At 43.5% G+C, this 22,722-nt stretch overlaps 1 protein-coding gene across 3 annotated transcripts in view; it reads right to left on the bottom strand.

Moving 5' to 3' along the window:
- The window catches only part of LOC139276247 (uncharacterized), a 144,977-nt gene that overhangs the window by 28,517 nt on the left and 93,738 nt on the right, over positions 1-22,722 (bottom strand). For all 3 annotated transcript variants that reach the window (XM_070893956.1, XM_070893953.1, XM_070893954.1), the window contains one exon: positions 21,759-21,927. In XM_070893956.1, the coding sequence (XP_070750057.1) occupies positions 21,759-21,927 (169 nt within the window). The remainder of the gene's footprint in view (positions 1-21,758; positions 21,928-22,722) is intronic.

Raw genomic sequence — 22,722 nt, 5'->3', positions numbered from 1 at the left:
TTGTCCCACCAATGGTGGCTTTGCCATAATGCCAAGGACTCACACTCTGGAATTCTCTCCCTAAACCCTTCTGCCTCTTCACTTCCCTCACCTCCCTTAAGACCCTCCTTAAAATCCACCTCTGCCGCCAGCTTTGGCCACCCCTCTTAATCACTCCTCCGGCTTTTTTCCTAATGCCTCTGAACAACCAGGGACGGTTTTCTATCTTAAATGCGCTATATAAATGCAAGTTGTTGTTTTCCTATTGTTGAGATATAGCGCTAAACTGAGAAACATGAGCAAAGACTTTTAATGAGACTCTGTTAAGACCTTCTAACCAACTGCATAAAGAATCATCAAAGTTTGAAGTTTTCGTGGTAAAACCGGTGGAATGTGATCCCCAAAACACGAACAATCCTAGAATCCCATACAAGTAGTATGGAATTTCCATTACCCAGTCACTATAAATCAGTGGCCCTTATAATCACCAGTAGAAAGTCTGGCCAAAGAATTGGGTTTGGACATAACATTGTTTTGAGCAAGTTGCTCCTGATGTTGAAAATCATGCAGATATAATCAGCTATATTCACTGCAAGTTCACAGTGAGCTAACATTTAACTTAATCTCACACTTATACTTTTCTGAAAGGAGTGCTGACATAATAATACTCAGCAAAGGCACGGACATGTCAATAAACTTAATAGATCAGCCACTGGAGGAATGTGGCTGTGGCGAAGAAAATTGAAGAAAAATGACGAGCAAAAATGAAAACCATCTCCCTTTGCTGTGTACTCGGAACTGTTTGAACAGTCTTACTATAAAACAGGATGTGAATGGCAAATGGTGTTCTCCAACCCCATAGCTGCAGGCTTCATCATAAGGGTAAGCTTATCATTTCATTTTGTAACAATTATATTTTCTCTGTTATATTTGATTAATCAGGATAAGCCTAGTTTAGATGTGTTTAAAGGAATTTTAGTCTCTAATTCCTCTGCTCATCATTTTTCTTCCATTTTCATCTCCACAGCCACATTCCTCCAATGGCTAAGGCAAAATACTGCAGAAGCTGAAATCTGAAATAAAAACAGAAAATGCTGGAAATCTCAGCGGGTCAGGCAGCATCTGTGGAGAGAGAAACAGAGTTAACCCGAATGGTTCGTCGATCCGAAACGTTAACACTGTTTTTCTTTCCTCAGATGCTGCCTGACCCGCTGAGATTTCCAGCATTTTCTGTTTTTATTCCTCCAGTGGCTGATCTATTCTGATCTCTCCACCAAACCAACTCGGTGCAAATGTTGGAGAATGTGCAACAGCAGCTCAGTGATAGTGCTTCCCTTGATTCTCTCCCTCCTTCTAGGGCCTCTGGTCAGTATCGTCCCATGTACACAATGCAAAAAAACATATAAATCAACCCAGTCCACAGTTCGGGAATTCTGGACTGGGGAAGATTTGTATCAATGTTATTTATAATGAGGATATATGAAGTATTTGGACAAAGACAAGGATGAATAGCGCTTGAGTGGACTCTTTTTCACTTCCTCTGAATGCATAGAAACATAGAAACATAGAAACATAGAAAATAGGTGCAGGAGCAGGCCATTCAGCCCTTCTAGCCTGCACCGCCATTCAATGAGTTCATGGCTGAACATGAAACTTCAGTACCCCCTTCCTGCTTTCTCGCCATAACCCTTGATCCCCCGAGTAGTAAGGACTTCATCTAACTCCCTTTTGAATATATTTAGTGAATTGGCCTCAACTACTTTCTGTGGTAGAGAATTCCACAGGTTCACCACTCTCTGGGTGAAGAAGTTTCTCCTCATCTCGGTCCTAAATGGCTTACCCCTTATCCTCAGACTGTGACCCCTGGTTCTGGACTTCCCCAACATTGGGAACATTCTTTCTGCATCTAACCTGTCTAAACCCGTCAGAATTTTAAACGTTTCTATGAGGTCCCCTCTCATTCTTCTGAACTCCAGTGAATACAAGCCCAATTGATCCAATCTTTCTTGATAGGTCAGTCCCGCCATCCCGGGAATCAGTCTGGTGAACCTTCGCTGCACTCCCTCAATAGCAAGAATGTCCTTCCTCAAGTTAGGAGACCAAAACTGTACACAATACTCCAGGTGTGGCCTCACCAAGGCCCTGTACAACTGTAGCAACACCTCCCTGCCCCTGTATTCAAATCCCCTCGCTATGAAGGCCAACATGCCATTTGCTTTCTTAACTGCCTGCTGTACCTGCATGCCAACCTTCAATGACTGATGTACCATGACACCCAGGTCTCGTTGCACCTTCCCTTTTCCTAATCTGTCACCATTCAGATAATAGTCTGTCTCTCTGTTTTTACCACCAAAGTGGATTACCTCACATTTATCCACATTATACTTCATCTGCCATGCATTTGCCCACTCACCTAACCTATCCAAGTCACTCTGCAGCCTAATAGCATCCTCCTCGCAGCTCACACTGCCACCCAACTTAGTATCATCCGCAAATTTGGAGATACTGCATTTAATCCCCTCGTCTAAATCATTAATGTACAATGTAAACAGCTGGGGCCCCAGCACAGAACCTTGCGGCACTCCACTAGTCACTGCCTGCCATTCTGAAAAGTACCCGTTTACTCCTACTCTTTGCTTCCTGTCTGACAACCAGTTCTCAATCCACGTCAGCACACTACCCCCAATCCCATGTGCTTTAACTTTGCACATTAATCTCTTGTGTGGGACCTTGTCGAAAGCCTTCTGAAAGTCCAAATATACCACATCAACTGGTTCTCCTTTGTCCACTTTACTGGAAACATCCTCAAAAAATTCCAGAAGATTTGTCAAGCATGATTTCCCTTTCACAAATCCATGCTGACTTGGACCTATCATGTCACCATTTTCCAGATGCACTGCTATGACATCCTTAATAATTGATTCCATCATTTTACCCACTACTGAGGTCAGGCTGACCGGTCTATAATTCCCTGTTTTCTCTCTCCCTCCTTTTTTTAAAAAGTGGGGTTACATTGGCTACCCTCCACTCCATAGGAACTGATCCAGAGTCAATGGAATGTTGGAAAATGACTGTCAATGCATCCGCTATTTCCAAGGCCACCTCCTTAAGTACTCTAGGATGCAGTCCATCAGGCCCTGGGGATTTATCGGCCTTCAATCCCATCAATTTCCCCAACACAATTTCCCGACTAATAAAGATTTCCCTCAGTTCCTCTTCCTTACTAGACCCTCTGACCCCTTTTATATCCGGAAGGTTGTTTGTATCCTCCTTAGTGAATACCGAACCAAAGTACTTGTTCAATTGATCCGCCATTTCTTTGTTCCCCGTTATGACTTCCCCTGATTCTGACTGCAGGGGACCTACGTTTGTCTTCACCAACCTTTTTCTCTTTACATACCTATAGAAACTTTTGCAATCCGCCTTAATGTTCCCTGCAAGCTTCTTCTCGTACTCCATTTTCCCTGTCCTAATCAAACCCTTTGTCCTCCTCTGCTGAGTTCTAAATTTCTCCCAGTCCCCAGGTTCGCTGCTATTTCTGGCCAATTTGTATGCCACTTCCTTGGCTTTAATACTATCCCTGATTTCCCTAGATAGCCATGGTTGAGCCACCTTCCCCTTTTTATTTTTACGCCAGACAGGAATGTACAATTGTTGTACTTCATCCATGCGGTCTCTAAATGTCTGCCATTGCCCATCCACAGTCAACCCCCTAAGTATCATTCGCCAATCTATCCTAGCCAATTCTCGCCTCATACCTTCAAAGTTACCCTTCTTTAAGTTCTGGACCATGGTCTCTGAATTTACTGTTTCATTCTCCATCCTAATGCAGAATTCCACCATATTATGGTCACTCTTCCCCAAGGGGCCTCGCACAATGAGATTGCTAATTAATCCTCTCTCATTACACAACACCCAGTCTAAGATGGCCTCCCCCCTAGTTGGTTCCTCAACATATTGGTCTAGAAAACCATCCCTTATGCACTCCAGGAAATCCTCCTCCACCGTATTGCTTCCAGTTTGGCTAGCCCAATCTATGTGCATATTAAAGTCACCCATTATAACTGCTACACCTTTATTGCATGCACCCCTAATTTCCTGTTTGATGCCCTCCCCAACATCCCTATTACTGTTTGGAGGTCTGTACACAACTCCTACTAACGTTTTTTGCCCTTTGGTGTTCTGCAGCTCTACCCATATAGATTCCACATCATCCAAGCTAATGTCTTTCCTAACTATTGCATTAATCTCCTCTTTAACCAGCAATGCTACCCCACCTCCTTTTCCTTTTATTCTATCCTTCCTGAATGTTGAATACCCCTGAATGTTGAGTTCCCAGCCCTGATCATCCTGGAGCCACGTCTCCGTAATCCCAATCACATCATATTTGTTAACATCTATTTGCACAATTAATTCATCCACCTTATTGCGGATACTCCTTGCATTAAGACACAAAGCCTTCAGGCTTGTTTTATTAACACCCTTTGTCCTTTTAGAATTTTGCTGTACAGTGGCCCTTTTTGTTCTTTGCCTTGGGTTTCTCTGCCCTACACTTTTCCTCCTCTCCTTTCTGTCTTTTGCTTTTGGCTCCTTTTTGTTTCCCTCTGTCTCCCTGCATTGGTTCCCATCCCCCTGCCATATTAGTTTAAATCCTCCCCAACAGCACTAGCAAACACTCCCCCGAGGACATTGGTTCCAGTCCTGCCCAGGTGCAGACCGTCCGGTTTGTACTGGTCCCACCTCCCCCAGAACCGGTCCCAATGCCCCAGGAATTTGAATCCCTCCCTGCTGCACCACTGCTCAAGCCACGTATTCATGCACTAGCCAGCCCACCCCCAGCTGAGCCGATGTAATGGTCGAGAAATTTCTTTTTGAACGAAATAGCCTGGAAAATAGGATGGTGCATTGTACTGTGCATAAGCATGGCAAAGGGTGAAGGCTTTTGACAAGCTGAAGAGGTAACCGTATGACAGGAGCTTGCCAGAGACCAGAGGCACACCTCCCCATCACAACATGCCCAACCTCAGACAGACACTTTCTCCCCTCCGCCAACCTGCAGTAAACTTCTGTTCTCATTACTCTCCTTCTGATCATTCGGAGTGTGATCCTGAACTAGGGTTAGTATTATTTGAATTCACAACATATACATTCTGATTAATATTAATGATATAGACAGAAAACTGGAAAATTAATCTTTCTGGGTTTAAAGTATGGGATAAATTAAATCCTATATTTCAGTTTGTAGGAACCTTCATCCATGCTCTTACTACATCCGAATTCGACAATTCTAAATGCTCGCCTGGCCGGCCATCTACCTTCCACCTTCTGTAAACTTAAAATCATCCAAAACTCTGCTGCCCGTATCCTAACTCGCACCAAGTCCTTACAACCATATTTTTAAGAACATAAGAAATAAGAGCAGGAGTATGCCCTACAGCCCACAGAGTTTGCTCCACCATTTAATAAGATCATGGTTGATCATCCACCTCAACTCCACTTTCTTGCCCGATCTCCATATCCCTAGATTCCCCTAGACCCATTTGTGGACCGCACACAGACCCCCCAAATGTCCGCGCAAGTTATGGGGCAAACGAATGCCTCACAACACACAATGCTCCAACTCTATAAGGGCCATCAACGAACTTGATAGCAAAACCCAGGAGCCATCACCAAATGATCTGACACAGCACATTGCCCAAGAACGCTGCACCGATTCTTCAACATGACCTTCAGCCTCCTGCTGAGGTCAACGCCAGAAAGATCGCAATGCACAACAAATTCTCCACTCCGCTGATGTAAATTATCAGGCTTCACCAAGATGCCGGTGCTGCCTGTGCTCTTTTTGTGGGCGGCTGTTAGCCTTAGCTCCCGTCAGGTTTTCAGCCTACTTGAATTTCTAGGCAAATATGTAGGAACCCTCATCCATGCTCTTATTACATCCGGACTTGACAATTCTAAATGCTCTCCTGGCCAGCCAGCTACCTTCTACCTTCTGTAAACCTGAACACATCCAAAACTCTGGTGCCCGTACCCTAACTCGCACCAAGTCCCATTCACCCATCACCCCTGTGCTCGCTGCACTTCATGGACTCGCGGTCTGACAACACCTCAATTTTAAAATTCTCATCCTTTTGTTCAAATCCCTCCCTATCTCTGTAATCTCCTCCAACCCTACATTCCTCCAATTCTGGCCTCTTGCACATCCTTGATTTTAATCGCCCCATCATTGGCTGCTGTGCCTTCAGCTGCCTAGACTCTAAGCTCTGGAATTCTACCTCACACTCATCTTTTAAGTCGCTCCTTAAAACCTACCTCTTTGACCAAGCATTTAGTCACCTATCCTAATATCACTATGAGGCTCGGTGTCAAATTTTGTCTGATCACCCTCCTCTGAAGCGCATTGAGATGTTTTTTCTATGTTAAAGGCGCTATATTTAACAAATTGTTATAGCAGGTTAATAGCCAAGCATGCATGTCCCATAGCGCTGCTTTTCAACCGGTTATACATTTACTGACCCTCCATTCAAAGCACTCACTAACCATACTTGCCCATAAGAGCACATTTTCAAGCTGCAAAACTTTTGTCACAGTGACACCCAAATCCTCCTAATACAATCTAGCTGCATGATGCCAGTACTTTTTCTCACACATGCACTAGGAAGTCGGATGGGCACTTTACATGCTCTTGAAACTTCCAACATCTCACCACAATGTGGTAGATTTTCATTTCATGCGGTTCTTGGACAAACGGTCGTCGGAATGCACCAGCCCCATAGTGCCGACCAGAGGCCCGGTTGATTACGAGGGCTAGGCCTAATTAGTATAGGGCCTGTAAGCTGCTGGCAGAATAGGAACGTCCCGGGGCAGTCTGCCAGGCAGCCTCAAGGCCCAGAACAAGGTCAGTTCTCAGGGAGAGGGTGGCAATCTGATGCAGCAGCGGAGGATATTATTTTTTGTGGATTTGCTTCTCCTAGCCCAACAAACATGAATAAGTACTTACCTTTGAGCTCCTTTTTGCTGGACTGTCAGCTGATTCTGGGTGGAATATACACTTCGTATGCTCTGCCCAGTTGAGTCCTAAACTATTAACATTATAGGATCCTGATATAAATACCTAAATTAGCAACGCACTAGCTTCAGGGGATGTCCTGGCAAAATGGCGCCAGCCACAGCAGGAACGTGGTAGTAAGCACTTCCCCACAATTTTCGGGATGCTACCACCAGGTAGGAGGCCTTAAAATCTGACCTAATTCTCTATTTAAAGGAGAAGTTGGCTCATAATAGAAGAGTATGGATCCTGGCAGGAAGAAGGCACAAATTCCAGGCCGTTGACAGCTTTCGAGGAGGCCATGCTGGACTTTATTGGTGCAGAGTGCAGCAACAAGAACCTGCATTTATATAGCGCTTTTATTTAATGTAGTAAAATGTAAATAAAACAGGGAGGGTGAAGACTTTCCCAAAGCTTAGGGCTAGTACCATCCCTCTGTTATTATGCCTTCTCTCCTACTCACTGTCACATCATCATCATCATCATAGGCGGTTCCTCGAAGCGAGGATGACTTGCTTCCACGCCAAAAAGGGATGAGTTCAAAGGTGTTCCAATGAAGGACCTAATATTCCAGATCCTGAACTACATGTTAAAGGGTGGAAGATGTCTGTGCGTTGATTTTTTTAACTTGTGGTGGCCGTTGCACACCAGCCACCACACGGGCTTGACAGAGCTAGGTCTTGGTCCAGTGGCAAGGATTAACCAAGACGACTGGAGACCAGCTCTGCTGCACAGACCTAGCACGCACACATCGCAGTGTGGGCTGGCCTGTGCTGCCCCTGGGCCCTCGCCTCTCCTGGGCCCCGATCACTTCCCTCTACAAACTCTTGCCGCTCCTTCGCCCCTCCTGCTGCGCCTGCCCACACTGCAATCAGCGACCTGGCTTCGCAGCCGTCGCCCTCCTGCAGCAGTATGCGCTGCTCCCTGCAGTGGTACGTGCTGCTCCCTGCAGTGGTATGTCGCCGCATGCTTCTCTCTCTAATACCCCCGGCCTGCTGAGGTCTTGCAGATCGGGACCGCAACACACAGGTATACACTCAAGCACATACATATATTGGATATGGAGCATCGTTTGAAGACCTTTATCCTGAGAGTTTCTGATGGTACAGAATAAGCCAGCATTGATGGTAATTGAGGTAGTGCAGAGGGCAATGTTTTGGATCACCTGATTGAGTACAGGTGGTCAAAATAGTTAGCACTTAGCTGGACGTGTCCTGCAGCAGTCTTCTTGGCTGCAAAACTATTTCTATGGCAACATCTCAAGGTCTTGACTGCAGATGAGCCTTCGCCTCTATCACAGTTAGGTCTCTTGGTACTTCAAAGTTATGTAGAATAATGTAGACAGCAATTACCTTGGGAGACCCTGGCCAGACAATAGTGCAAGATGTCCCTGATTTGTCAAGGTTTCTAATGCGCTGCTTCAAAATGTGAACGGTAGCTCTATCAGGATCCTGGTTATGGGCCTCATCCTTTCCGCACTTTGCTTCTGTCTGTAGCTCGTGTAAGGATATTAGTTATGGCTGAAAAGGGTATCCTTGGTGTCGAAAAAGCCATCCTTGCAGTCTGCCTTTGCCTTCAAATAAGCCTGGCATAGCTGATTTATTTTTAAGACAAAGTATGCGTCTGTTGTGGGTATTAACCTGCATTATCCAGTGTTCCTGGTTACTGTCTAGTTGTACATGGATGAAGTGGAAGCTGTTTATGCTGGCAAAGCTATGGCATTGCTCTGTGTTCCGGGTGGCTGTTTGGTGTCAACAGGGACCCCCTGTACTTTGGGAATCCAGCAATATAATGAAACTGCAATGTCCTGGCATGCTGTGATTGTTTTTAAATGAGAAAAATGATTGAAGCTTTTGCCCTGCTGAGCAATTCAGTAGTCACCTGCTCAATGCATCTGTTTACTACAAATTGGCTGACAATCCAGTTGTCCTGTGGTAGCTTGGAACGGATCAAAAGGGACTTTGGTTGCTACTAGCAGTGCCATCTACGTGGTGGTTTGGCTGCAGGTTGCTTGCAGCAGACAGCACAGCTCAGTAACTGACTCCTTGCTGAAGCACAGCTATGCCTGGGGCTGTTACATAGAAACATAGAAAATAGGTGCAGGAGTAGGCCATTCGGCCCTTCGAGCCTGCACCGCCATTCAACAAGATCATGGCTGATCACCCACCCCAGCACCTCCCCCCCACAGCCCCCCGCCCCGCCACAAGGACCACATCCAACTCCCTCCCGAACACATCCAATGAACTGGCATCTACAACTCTCCGCGTGATACATTCCTTGTGGTTATAGCCGATATGAGCAGTCCACCTGATGTAATCAGATATCTCTGGCATCCCGCATTTGTAAGTCAAGTCCAGTTTGATTGTCGATTTAGGTGTAAGTTTTGATTTTGAACAGTACAAAAACATAGATTAAAAGCGGTTTAGGTATGCTCCATAATAATAGAAGTTTTTATAATCACAAAATATGGCCAAGCTATTTTAGCAGTAAAATACATTGATAGTATTTGTGAATGGACTGTGGCGCTGCAAATTGTCAACTGTTAGTGTATTTTTATAGTATGTCACCCGATATTATCGTGAAGTACAAATAGTTTTACTGTCTGAAAAATGAAATAGTTGATGCCAAAATGTAATTTTGCAGTATGTGCCATGACCAACATATTGCGACGATTGTATGCCATGTGTTAATTGTGCTAATATAGCTGTCATCATTATCAAGGCTCTTCTGATATATTTCATTTTGTACTTTTGTTTCAGAGCTCTTTATGGACATTTTCACATTGCTTGGTGAACAGTTTCAATCCTTTCTTGTTTGGTTATAAATTATGAATACTCTTATTTTCTTAATCAAGTCTCTTGCATCTAGATCAGTGATGTCCTTCATTTGGGTGGCTAGAATGTTGCCTGTTTGGTGTGGAAGCCTATTAAATTTTGTCACAATGCCTCTTTAAATATCACCTTCATTTTCCTGTTAGCACCACAGGCCATTTGCAACATGTTACGCGTACATATCATCACATGCCCATTTATTGGGTAAAAGCATTTGGAAAATCTAGACTAAACTTCAGCGACTATAATAAAGATAATTACCAGATTCACACAGACGCACATAATGGAAGCAATAGTGCCTCATTCTGTCTGAAGATTAGCTGGCAGTGCTAATTCATAAGTAAAAGAAACCTTAAAAAAATCAAATTGAATCTATAAATATGATGCACCTTGTCACAAATAGAGACTGTCAATAACGGTGGCCTATAAAAATAAGCAGCATTTGCTAGAAAAATCATTTATGTCAGCAAAGGAAGGGTTTAATGACTGTCTCTCCCCCCGCCAACCCAATCCCCTGAAATTCTACCTGTCAGGAATCGTATGACCCTGTTTACTGACACAGAAAAGATGGTTAAAGGGTGCTAATGCACCGTAATTTAAAAAAGACATTGCAAATGTTTATAACATATGCATTTCACATTCTAATTAGAATAATGTATGTTAACATAAAATATAAATCTGTGCTACTGATTGCTTGATTTTACCGCTGACAGTATTGCTAGATCATTCTGGACTGCATTACTGACCTGTGAGAAGGTAATAAAACCCTCAGGGCCAGGGATAATCATAGTGCCCCAAAAAAGCAAATCCATTAGCAGTTTATTAATCGTTGCTCTCAAGTAATTTTCTGTTCTTTGTGTTTTATATCAGACAGAGAGTTCATTGCAACTTTCCATGCTCTGGCTGTATGCCTTTGTACCTACTGCTGTCATTTGGTTTTATGGACATTTAGTCTCAAGCTACTGGCTGAATTTACAGTAGTGGTTCACTTCATATCAATCACATAGCATAAGAGTGGAACTGTAATAAGAACTGCTTTGTTCCTTTTAGTGTCCTTGCTTTCCAATTCTCTCATCGTCTCATGGTGATTCCATGCACATTAGCTACCCCATATATATATATAAAAAAAATTAAAAAAATATATATAAAAAATATATTTTTTTTGCGGACTATTTGACTGTGGAGGGCATTAGTCAAGTCAAATCCTGTCTTTAGACAACATCTACAAATGTGCAATTTCCAGCCAAGTTTCACTGGATAACAAGCAGGATTTTCCCCTCCATAGCTCAGGGGTGCTGAGGCCAATTCTACAGTCCCCACCACAACTCCAGGTGAGATCAGCTAACTCAGCACAGATCAGGAACCAAACCTGGGAACTTCGGTATCTGTGTCGCTCAGTTCCACGCTGGGCAGTGCACTTATCAATTGAGCCAGAGGAGGGACCAGATTGATCCATTATCAGCAAGTGAGATTGAATAGGTATTTGATCAATGAACAAGGATTGGCAAGTTCACCAATCATTTGCATGCTATTGTTTAAATCAGACCAAAATGTTGCTGCTCGCACTACCAGTGTAATGTGTTATCGCTTTTATTACTTTGATTGGTTTCTGTCACAAGGCCATTGCTGACAGTAGTGAAGAATGGCATAGCAACAGAGGTAATGGCTGATGGTAACCATGTCATTCCTCACTGTCATTCTTTCTATAGTTCATGGGTCAGAACTGACTTAAGTGGAAAAAAAATAATTCTGAACAGTTGGTTGGTCGTTGCTAACTGAATCACACCTCCCTCCCCCCCCCATGGAATATTGCCTTGATGCCCAATCAACTCTTCATTTGCTCATAGATTTATAATAATACGGATTTTCTTATAGTAGCGGTTAACCATGCTAAATGTTCAAACACTAGATTATTTAAAGGAATTTAATGGTTGGTTAGTTGGTGTTTTTTAAAAAAAAAAGTCTCTTATGAACTAGACCGAAGTCCCTGGAAAAATTGGGGGAGGGTGAACCGAGTCCAGAGTCTCTGACATTGCTTGCACAGGTACAGTACATGGAACAAGTTCTTCAGATAGATCGAAAATTTCATTGAACTAGAATGAAAAACCTAACCAAGGAAAATAAAGATAAGGGTGGTTGTTATCTCTGAGATACACTGAATTATTTTTACAAGAGGCAGCTGTGTTTGAAGGCTCCACACAGAAAAGACCTTCTGATGACATTGTCTGACTATTTTGGATGAGTTTTAATTTTTTTTTTTAAAAAGAATAGGCTGGCCTTGGTTCAGTGGATAAATGCACTTCATAGTGTGGCGCTGAGACATACAGATCAGATCCCAGATTTCGGCCAAGTCAACTCATCTATGTTCAGAGGGGGGGCAAAAGTATTCATCTGGATTTCTGCTTCTGATTGCTGAAAGTGACTCCTGCTGAAAGTATCCAACTTTGGACATAAGGGAGTTTAATTTCCTTTGGCAGTGCACTGCTTAATGTATTTGCATAAAATTCCTGTGGGTATTATTTTAATGCAGTTGTCCCCTATTTTTCTTTGAATGGGTTAATGACTCTTCAAAGAGCACACAAGCAAATTAAACAGTGCTGAGAGGAAATTAAACCTTAAAATAAATGGGCTCGTTTGCGATGCATCCATAGTGAACAGACTATGGGCATCCATAGTGAACAGATCACTGTTCTCCCGTCCAGACCCAAACTACATCTGACTAAGAACCTCCAGAAGAGGAGGCGAGGAAACGAGAAGAGAAAAGAGAACAGCACGAAGTGAGAGTAGTCTGACTCAGTCAGTGTCTGGAGAAGGAATCAGATCCTGCTCCAGATCAGCATCTGATTCAGCCTTTTGCTGCTGTCTCCACCCAAAGGGTGGAGCGCTGGGCAAACAAACATTTCTCCTCACATATAGATTGATTTGCACCTGTATTTTGCTGTGCAGTATAATAAGAATGTGTCTCTTTTATTCTTCAGAACTGAGACATTGCAGATTTCTTTATTTTTCATTCTATGCATTATTGTACTCATTTAAAAAAAAATGGAACTTTAAAAATAATGTAATTGATATTGTTGTGAAAAAAATTTAAAATATTCTACTACAGCTATCAACAATCTGCCAAAGAAAAAGTAAAATATATAAAAGCAGAGTATCTATTATGTCATATGCATAAAAATATTCATGTGTGACTACTTACAAGGCAGACATTTCATTGCAGGGTTCAGGTGGAAAGTTGCTCGCCTATGATTAATGACATTGTCGTATCTGCTCAGTGACATTACTGCCTTGAAGTCTTTCCTGGATAGCTGTTCCAATATAGTCCTATAGTATTTTTACAAATATGGTATTTTTGAAGGTATTTACCCTTCAGTTCATTTTATCGCTCTCTGTAGTTCGTTGCCCTATGAGTGAACAACCTGCTCCTATGCTCCTGTCACATGGTGAAGAGGGGCAGTATGGCAATTGACCCTCCGTCGAACCCTCCGTCTAACGGGTGCCTACCTGTAACCACGTGGCTGAGATCAGGAGGTCAGCAGAGGGGGGGGAGGGGGGGTCAAAACTACATCCCCTCTCCCAATTCACGGTGCTACATCCTACTCATTTCTTTCTTTTAAATTAATGATCGGAAAAGTAGAATTGCAGATACCCTGCCGGAGTTAACACGGCAGAGTGGCAGAGGCAACAGGCTCACTAATATTCCTGCCATCATAACTGATCCATAGTGCGGTAGGAATGGCTGCATTAGGGTGCTGCCGGACTATCTGATAAAATCAGTAACAATGCTGGAGAAACACAGGGGATCAGTCTGCATTTATGGAGAGAACAAACAAGCTCAGGTTTCAGTTGAAGAACCAAAACTGACAAAAATAGAGGCAACCAGACGAATTTAGGATAATTAAAATGAGATAGATAGGGAGAAACTATTCCAGAACAAGGGGGCATAACCTTAAAATTAGAGCCAGGCCATTCAGGGGTACTGCTGGAAGCACTTCTTCATACAAAGGCTACTGGAAATCTCCCCCCAAAAAGCTGTTGAGACCGGCGGGGGGGGGGGGTCAATGGAAAATTTCTGTGATTGCTAGGTCTTTGTTAGACAAGGCTATTAAGGGATATGGAAACAAGGCAGGTTGATAAATGATACCATCATCATCATCATAGGCAGTCCCTCGGAATCGAGGAAGACTTGCTTCCGCTCTTAAATGATACATGATCTAACTGAATGGCTCAAAGGGCTAAATGGCCCACTCCTGTTTCTATATTACAATATTAATGCAACCAAAAAAAAGCTGTAATATTTATTACAAATAGAAAATTGCAAACTATAGGCCAATTAGCTTAACATCTGTCATTGGGAAAATGCTGGAGTCCATTATTAAGGAAGCAGTAGCAGGACATTTGGAAAAGCATGATTCAATCAAGCAGAGTCAACATGGCTTTATGAAAGGGAAATCATATTTGACAAATTTATTGGAATTCTTTGAGGATGTAATGAGCAGGGTGGATAAAGGGGAACCAGTGGATGCGGTGTATTGGATTTCCAAAAGACATTCGATAAGGTGCCACATAAAGGTTACTGCACAAGATAAAAGTTCACGGGGTTTGGGGTAACTAACAGAATGGGGCATGCATAGAGGATTGGCTAACTAACAGAAAACAGAGAGTCGGGATAAATGGGTAATTTTACGATTGGCAAACAGTAACTAGTGGGGTGCCGCAGGAATCGGTGCTGTGGCCTCAACTATTTACAATCTATATTAATGACTTGGATGAAAGGACTGAGTGCTGATGATGCAAAGGTGGGTGGGAAAGCAAATTGTGAGGAGGACACAAGAAATCTGCAAAGGGATTATAGACAAGGTAAGTGAGTTGGCAAAAATTTGGCAGATGGATTATAATGTGGGAAAATGTGAGGTTATCCACTTTGGCAAAAAATATAGCAAAGCAAATTATAATTCAAATGCAGAAAAATTGCAAAGTGCTGCAGTACAGAGGGACCTGGGGGTCCTTATGCATGAAACACAAAAAATTAATGTACAGGTACAGCAAGTAATCAGGAAGGCAAATGGAATGTTGGTTTTAATTCCAAGGGGGATGGAGTATAAAAGCAGAGAAGTCCTGCTACAACTGCACAGGGTATTGGTGAGGCCACACCCGGAGTACTGCGTACAGTTTTGGTCTCCGTATTTAAGGAAGGATATACTTGCATTGGAGGCTGTTCAGAGAAGGTTTATTCCGGAACTGAGGGGTTGACTTAGGAAGATAGATTGAGTAGGTTGGGTCTATACTCATTGGAGTTCAGAAGAATGAGAGGTGATCTTATAGAAACATACAAGATAATGAGGGGGCTCCACAAGGTGGATGCAGAGAGGATAGTTCCACTCAGGGGAAACTAAAACTAGAGGGCATAGTCTTAGAATAAGGGGCCACCCATTTAAAACTGAGATGAGAAAGAATTTCTTCTCTCTGAGGGTTGTAAGTCTGTGGAATTCTCTGCCCCAGAGAGCTGTGGAGGCTGGGTCATTGAATATATTTAAGATGGAAATAGACAGATTTTTGAGCGATAAGGGAATAAAGAGTTATGGGGAGCGAGCGTGGAAGTGGAGCTGAGTCCATGACCAGATCAGCCATGAGCTTATTAAATGGCAGAGCAGGCTCAAGAGGCCAAATGGCCCACTCCTGTTCCAATTTCTTATGTTCTTATGCAGAGTGGATTGCCAGTTCAAAATGCATTGAAAACTCGTCAGGCTCAGTCTATGAAAAAAAAACGATTCTAAAAATGCCAATATCGACCTGCAGTATCAGTTATGCTTGTAGGTGATGCTGTAAATGGTGGCTTTCCATTCCTTGTAACATTAGTTGGAATAGCAAGATTTGTTACAGTAAACAACATGCTGCACTTTCAGACTCTGGTCACCTGGTGGTGCTGCAACAGCCTCTTCCACCCAACAGCTCCAGTCAGGTAGCGTTACACCGGCTTCCTGGCCAGAAAGGCAATGATCAGTAAGTAAACACACTGTCCCATGATGTCCCTCCTCAATCTTTCCAAGCCGAAATCTGAAAACCTGTACCAGCCCCACAATTCCCTCCCCATGCAGCCATGGAGAAAATCTTGTCGTCAGATTTGAAAATCAGGGCCGAGTGGTTCCAGTTCAACACATTCCAGTAAATCTCACATTTGAACAATGATAGACAGGTAAAGACCCTGTGGTCCATCCAGCCTGTCGAAAACAATTGTGATACCTCGTGTATCACAATATGTACACTCCTCATATTGGTAGTCTGTCGTATCCAACAAAGACGTTGATGTGCTAATCATCAATGGCATGTGTCTTCAAGTGGCTGTATAGGCCAATTCTGGATGTACATAGCCTCTTGCACGTCGGACAAGGGAAGTTCGATGTGCCTGATGCTGACAGTACTGCCACCTGATGTCGTCTATCCCTAGTGTCCCGCAGGTGTTGACATCGGCTTTCTTCGAAGGCCTGGCAGGTAGTCCTCATGAGGGTTCGCCAATGGATTTTATTAGCTGCTGTATTCTCGAGGTCCTTTGGTCGGATGCCACAGTACTGGAGGTTAGCCTTAATGCAATCTTTATAGCGTTGCGGGGGCGCCCCTGGTGTCTTTGGCCTTCACAGAGCTCGCCGTGAAGAAGCTGACGAGGGATCGTTGACTCATCCATGCAGATGACATGTCCAGCCCACCGAAACTGGGCTCACATGATCATCACCTCAATGCTAGTTGATTGTGCTCTCTCCAGAACCTCAAAGTTTGACACCCGGTCTTGCCAGCGTATGTGGAGTATAGATCTGAGACTGCGCATATGGAAAGCTTCCAACTTTTTGTTGTGACGCCTGTAGGGTGTCCAGGTCTCACATCCATAAAGGAGAGATGAGAGAACGACTGCTCTGTACACCAACAGTTTAGTTGACAGTCGGATGTGGTGGTGACTCAACACCTTAGTGCACAAGCAACCAAGTACCTGGCTGGCTTTACAGATCCTTGCATCAATCTCCTTGTCCAAGGGCCCATCACTTGATATGGTGCTGCCAAGGTACTTGAAGCTGTCCACTGACTTTAGTTGTATACTGCCGATGAAGACTGTGGCAGCAGGTGCTGTGGTGCCAGGGGCAGGCTGATAGAGAACCTCGGTTTTACTAAGGCTGATGGTTAGGCCAAACAATTCTGTTGCCTCAGCAAATTTGCTGAGTATGAATTGTAGGTCACTCTCCTTATGTGCCATAAGGGCGCAGTCGTCAGCAAAGAGTGCCTCTAGGATGAGTCGATTCCGTACTTTGGTCTTTGCAGCAAGGCAGCGGAGGTCAAACAGTGAACCATCTAATCGATATTTTAGGGCGACCCCAAACTCCAAGTCTTTTATGGCATAGTTCAAGGCGCAGGTAAAGAATAGGTTGAACAGAACTGGAGCGAGTACACAACCTTGTTTCACCCCACCCAAAACCACATGATCTCCTTGGCGATGCGCCTTGACTAAGGGAATCAGGCCCAGCCCTCCCCACTTGGCCCAATGCAGAAAGTCGGCCCTGGCTGAAAGAACCACCCTGCCGCCCTGGACCAGGAAAATGATGCACTGGAGAGGGGGAAGCCCACTCCATTCTGCACTAATATAGAAACATAGAAAATATGTGCAGGAGTAGGTCATTCGGTCGTTTGAGCCTGTACCACCATTCAATAAGATCATGGCTGATCATTCCTTCAGTACCCCTTTCCTGCTTTCTCTCCATACCCCTTGATCCCTTTAGCCGGAAGGGCCATATCTAACTCCCTCTTGAATATATCCAATGAACTGGCATCAACAGCTCTCTGCGGCAGGGAATTCCACAGGTTAACAACTCTCTGAGTGAAGAAGTTTCTCCTCATCTCAGTCCTAAATGGCCTGCCCCTTATCCCCTGGTTCTGGACTTCCCCAACATCGGGAACATTCTTCCCGCATCTAACCTGTCCAGTTCTGTCAGAATCTTATATGTTTCTATGAGATCCCCTCTCATCCTTCTAAACTCCAGTGTATAAAGGCCCAGTTGATCCAGTCTCTCCTCATATGTCAATCCAGCCATCCCGGGAATCAGTCTGGTGAACCTTCGCTGCACTCCCTCAATAGCAAGAACGTCCTTCCTCAGATTAGGAGACCAAAACCAAACACAATATTCCAGATGAGGCCTTACCAAGGCCCTGTACAATTGCAGTAAGACCTCCCTGCTCCTATACTCAAATCCCCTAGCTATGAAGGCCAACATACCATTTGCCTTCTTCACCGCCTGCTGTACCTGCATGCCAACTTTCAATGACTGTGAACCATGACACCCAGGTCTCGCTGCACCTCCCCTTTTCCTAATCTGCCGCCATTCAGATAATATTCTGCCTTTGTGTTTTTGCCCCCAAAGTGGATAACCTCACATTTATCCACATTATACTGCATCTGACATGTATTTGCCCACTCGCCTAACCTGTCCAAGTCACCCTACAGCCTCTTAGCGTCCTCCTCACAGCTCACACTGCCACCCAGTTTAGTGTTATCTGCAAACTTGGAGATATTACACTCAATTCCATCATCTAAATCATTAATATATATTGTAAAGAGCTGGGGTCCCAGCACTGAGCCCTGCGGCACTCCACTAGTCACTGCCTGCCATTCTGAAAAGGACTCGTTTATCCCGACTCTCTGCCAACCAGTTCTCTATCTACGTCAGTACATTACCCCCAATACCATGTGCTTTGATTTTGCACACCAATCTCTTGTGTGGGACCTTGTCAAAAGCATCCACTGGTTCTCCCTTGTCCACTCTATTGGTTATATCCTCAAAAAATTCTAGATTTGTCAATGCATGATTTCCCTTTCATAAATCCATGCTGATTTGGACCAATCCTATCACTGCTTTCCAAATGCGCTGCTATTTCATCCTTAATGATTGATTCCAACATTTTCCCCACTACTGATGTCACTAACCGATCTATAATTACACGTTTTCTCTCTCCCTCCTTTTTTAAAAAGTGGTGTTACATTAGCAACCCTCCAGTCCATAGGAACTGATCCAGAGTCGATACACTGTTGGAAAATTATCACCAATGTATCCACTATTTCTCGGGCCACTTCCTTAAGTACTCTAGGATGTAGACTATCGGGTCCTGGGGATTTATCGGCCTTCAATCCCATCAATTTCCCGAACACAATTTCCCACCTAATAAGGATATCCTTCAGTTCCTCCTTCTCACTAGACCCTCTGTCCCCTAGTACATCTGGAAGATTATTTGTGTTTTCCTTTGTGAAGACAGAACCGAAGTACTTGTTCAATTGATCTGCCATTTCTTTGTTCCCCATTATAAATTCACCCGAATCCAACTGCAAGGGACCTACGTTTGTCTTCACTAATCTTTTTCTCTTCACATATCTATAGAAGCTTTTGCAGTCAGTTTTTATGTTTCCGGCAAGTTTCCTCTCATACTCTATTTTCCACCTCTTAATTAAACCCTTTGTCCTCCTCTGCTGAATTCTAAATTTCTCCCAGTCCTCTGGTTTGCTGCTTTTTGTGGCTAATTTGTATGCCTCTTCCTTGGATTTAACACTATCCTTAATTTCCCTTGTTACCCATGGTTGAGCCACCTTCCCCGTTTTATTTTTACTCCAGACAGGGATGTACAATTGTTGAAGTTCATCCATGTGATCTTTAAAGGTTTGCTATTGCCTATCCACCTTCAACCCTTTAAGTATCATTTGCGCCTCAAAGTTACCTTTCCTTAAGTTCAGGACCCTAGTTTCTGAGATTAACTGTGTCACTCTCCATCTTAATAAAGAATTCTACCATATTATGGTCACTCTTCCCCAAGGGGCCTCGCAGAACAAGATTGCTAATTAGAAAATGATATTCTGGCCAGAGAAGTCAACCCTACCCCTCTTCGACTGAGAGAGTTGCCTCCACCCATTAGCACCCCTACCGCTTCCCTATAAAACTACATTTAGTATCTGAAGAAAGGCTTTGTCTCCTTTCATAGGTTGAACGTTTTAACATGAGTTTTTCTGTGTAATTCACACCGATTGTATTCAGCACGTCTTATAGTTAAAGTTCCCTCTAAGCTGCGCAGCTCTCTGCCAGCCCTGCGCAGCCCGGGGCCGGTTTTCTAATGTTAAATTTCTCGCGTGAGTGAAAGGGATCCTCCCACCCACCCCCAAAAAGTAGGGGGAACATTGCTTCCATTATATCTACTTATTTGACTACACAGCTCTTCACCAAATTCCCTTGTCCAGCCTGTTTGCAGGCTGTTTTCCACTGAATATATAACATGAGGATGAAATCTGTCTCGCCCCATGGTGCCAGAAGTGGCAATACTGCCAAAAAGCACAGCTATCTGCAACTTCTTAAGCCTCACTGCAGCCTGAAGAGTGCACGATGGCTTGGTTATAACAAGCAATAAAGATTAAATAAGGGAAAATTAAGAACAAGATGCTGATCTAAGAAAGCCAATATATAAAATTGTATTGAATTTTCATGTATATGTTTTAACCCTTCCAGCATCGCATTTATTACTCCTGTTTCAGGAGCTGCCAATGGGTGTCCTTATCCAGCAAATCTCTTCCTAGTTTGAGGCTTCAAATATGGTTGCACCAGCGAGGCAAGGATTTCCCCGTATCCATTGGCATTCTAAAACAGAAATGTCCAACTTGCTCTTTTTGGGGCCCATTTATGTACCCCACCGTAGGCAAAATTTGCTTTAATTTTTCATGCATCCTAAGCTGCCAACACGAATAGATCTTTGCATTCAAATTTAGGACGTATCCACCAATGAAGGAGCAGTGTTGAACAGCCCTTTCCAAACAACCAGGCCTACAAAATTCTAACAGAAGCAATCGAAACTAAGTTGCCAGGAGTTGATGAGCCAGGTAGTTGGAGCTTGTGGGTGGTATATCCACGGGCTGAGATTACTCTCATCATCAGTATAATGTTTAGTGATAAAAGGGTAGAAATTATTCTTGACAATGCTATTGCCTAAAAGCTTAATTCTCTTGGGTAAAATGTCTCTCTTATTTTCGCAGAAGTGCTAAAATAGCAGAGGAAGGAATTCGATGAGAGCAAGTTAAGCTTTTGGACAATAATATCGTCAAATGTAATTTCTACCCTCTCGGTAAGGCGGTCTCCCATTGTGTATTCAAGGTTTTTTTGAATGCTCCATTGGGCATGGTTACATCCACAACTTTAACAATGTCCGAAGCTGGTCACAGTCACTAATAAGTAAACCAGAGGATTAATCTGTTGCACAACAGCACTGTTTTGGTGTAAATCACGCGTACATTGTACTCCAATTTTAAGTGGCCCATTTGAAATATGCCCGTTATCCATTAACTCCAATGTGTAGAGCTGTGAATTTACTGGTTGGTACGAACTTCTGAGGACCAGTGTGCAGTTTAAGATGCAAGTGTGAATTGAATGCACTGCAAGCATTAATCAAACAGTCATTACAAGCTAATTTGTGCATTCTTCAGTAATTATTATTATAACTATGCCTTATTGATCCTCTGCTTTGATTTTTTTTTTCTCATGTCGATGCTGATGACGACAACACAGTCTAGTCTCTTCCAGCTGGGTGGGAAGTCAACCTCAAACATCTATCAGACCACCACCAATGCAACTCTAAAGAACTAACGGGGAGGAAAGGCGCAAGTCAATTTGCCCAAGCGGGCACCATTCAGAGAAAAAAATACCTCATTTCACTATACCCAGCAGCACAACTGAGAACAGTCAAAGCATTTTCAAGTGAAACAAGCAACTCTGAGTGACAACAAGACCTGAGATTTTGTGATTATGTATCAAGAGCTTACATTTTTGAGTAAACAGGCTAATTATGCTCCTGTTTTTCTAGGAATGCAAAGTCATGAATGTCATTCCTACCTAATTTCTCATAAGGTTTTTGATACGGAGTAGAAGATAGTGGTGTTGAGTTCTGATAAAGCCACCAGAGCTGGCCATTTACAGCAGAATCAGAGGTGGATGGCGAGACAGTTGCTGTTGATGCCTTTTCATCAGATAAATATTCACTTCCCTGGTTTGAAACTGTACTCTGGTAACAAAAGACAACATAATTACTGCTATTTCTACCACTCGTATAGCTCAAAAGTCATAATGAAAAAAAAACATTGTAGTTTGCTATAATGCATCGCCCCATTTAATATGCAACCTATGTATACCATTGTATCTTTCCCTATATAGGCCCCTATTTTCGGCACGATTGTGCGGCGTTTTTTTGGTGTCCAAACTTTTTTTGGCATGAAATTCTCCATTTTCAACTTTCGCCAATGTTTGTAGGTCGCTGCCGGCCACGTGCGGCAGTTGAAAATTTTTTGCCGCAGACATGAGTGAAAACGGGCTTGAGCGTCATCTTTGTGCAGTTCGGCGATTTTGGCCATCCACGATTTTTTTCAGCGCGACGCACACAGCCAAAAAGCCCCGAAAAAAAACCTTCTTTAAACGTAAGGAAATCACGCGCCGCACAAAAGGACAGGGGCCAGGAAAAAAGACAAAATAAAGTACAAATGCATGGATTTTTTTTTTTGACAGGGTACTCTGAAAATAATTTCCGAGTTTTTAAAAAGAGTGAAAATGTAAAAAAACAAATGCATCATTTTTTCGGAGGGAACTGAAATAACTTTGCTGGATTCTTTTACACCCCATTCGCGACTGTCCACCCTAACACAATCGTTGCTAACCAGGTTCCAGGCATGGGTCGAAGGAGTGCCGGCCGAGCCCGATCGCAAGCTCGGCTGGACACATGCACCTGAGCCCGGGTTGCTTTTGAAGCCGTGCATCGAGTTGTTGTGCTCGTGTCCGGCCGATCCTGCCTGGCCCGCACTCCTTC

This window comes from Pristiophorus japonicus, chromosome 11, assembly GCF_044704955.1.
Source record: "Pristiophorus japonicus isolate sPriJap1 chromosome 11, sPriJap1.hap1, whole genome shotgun sequence".
NCBI lineage: Eukaryota > Metazoa > Chordata > Chondrichthyes > Pristiophoridae > Pristiophorus > Pristiophorus japonicus.
Note: the sequence above shows the minus strand (reverse complement) of the source record. Positions and strands in the feature narration are given on the sequence as shown.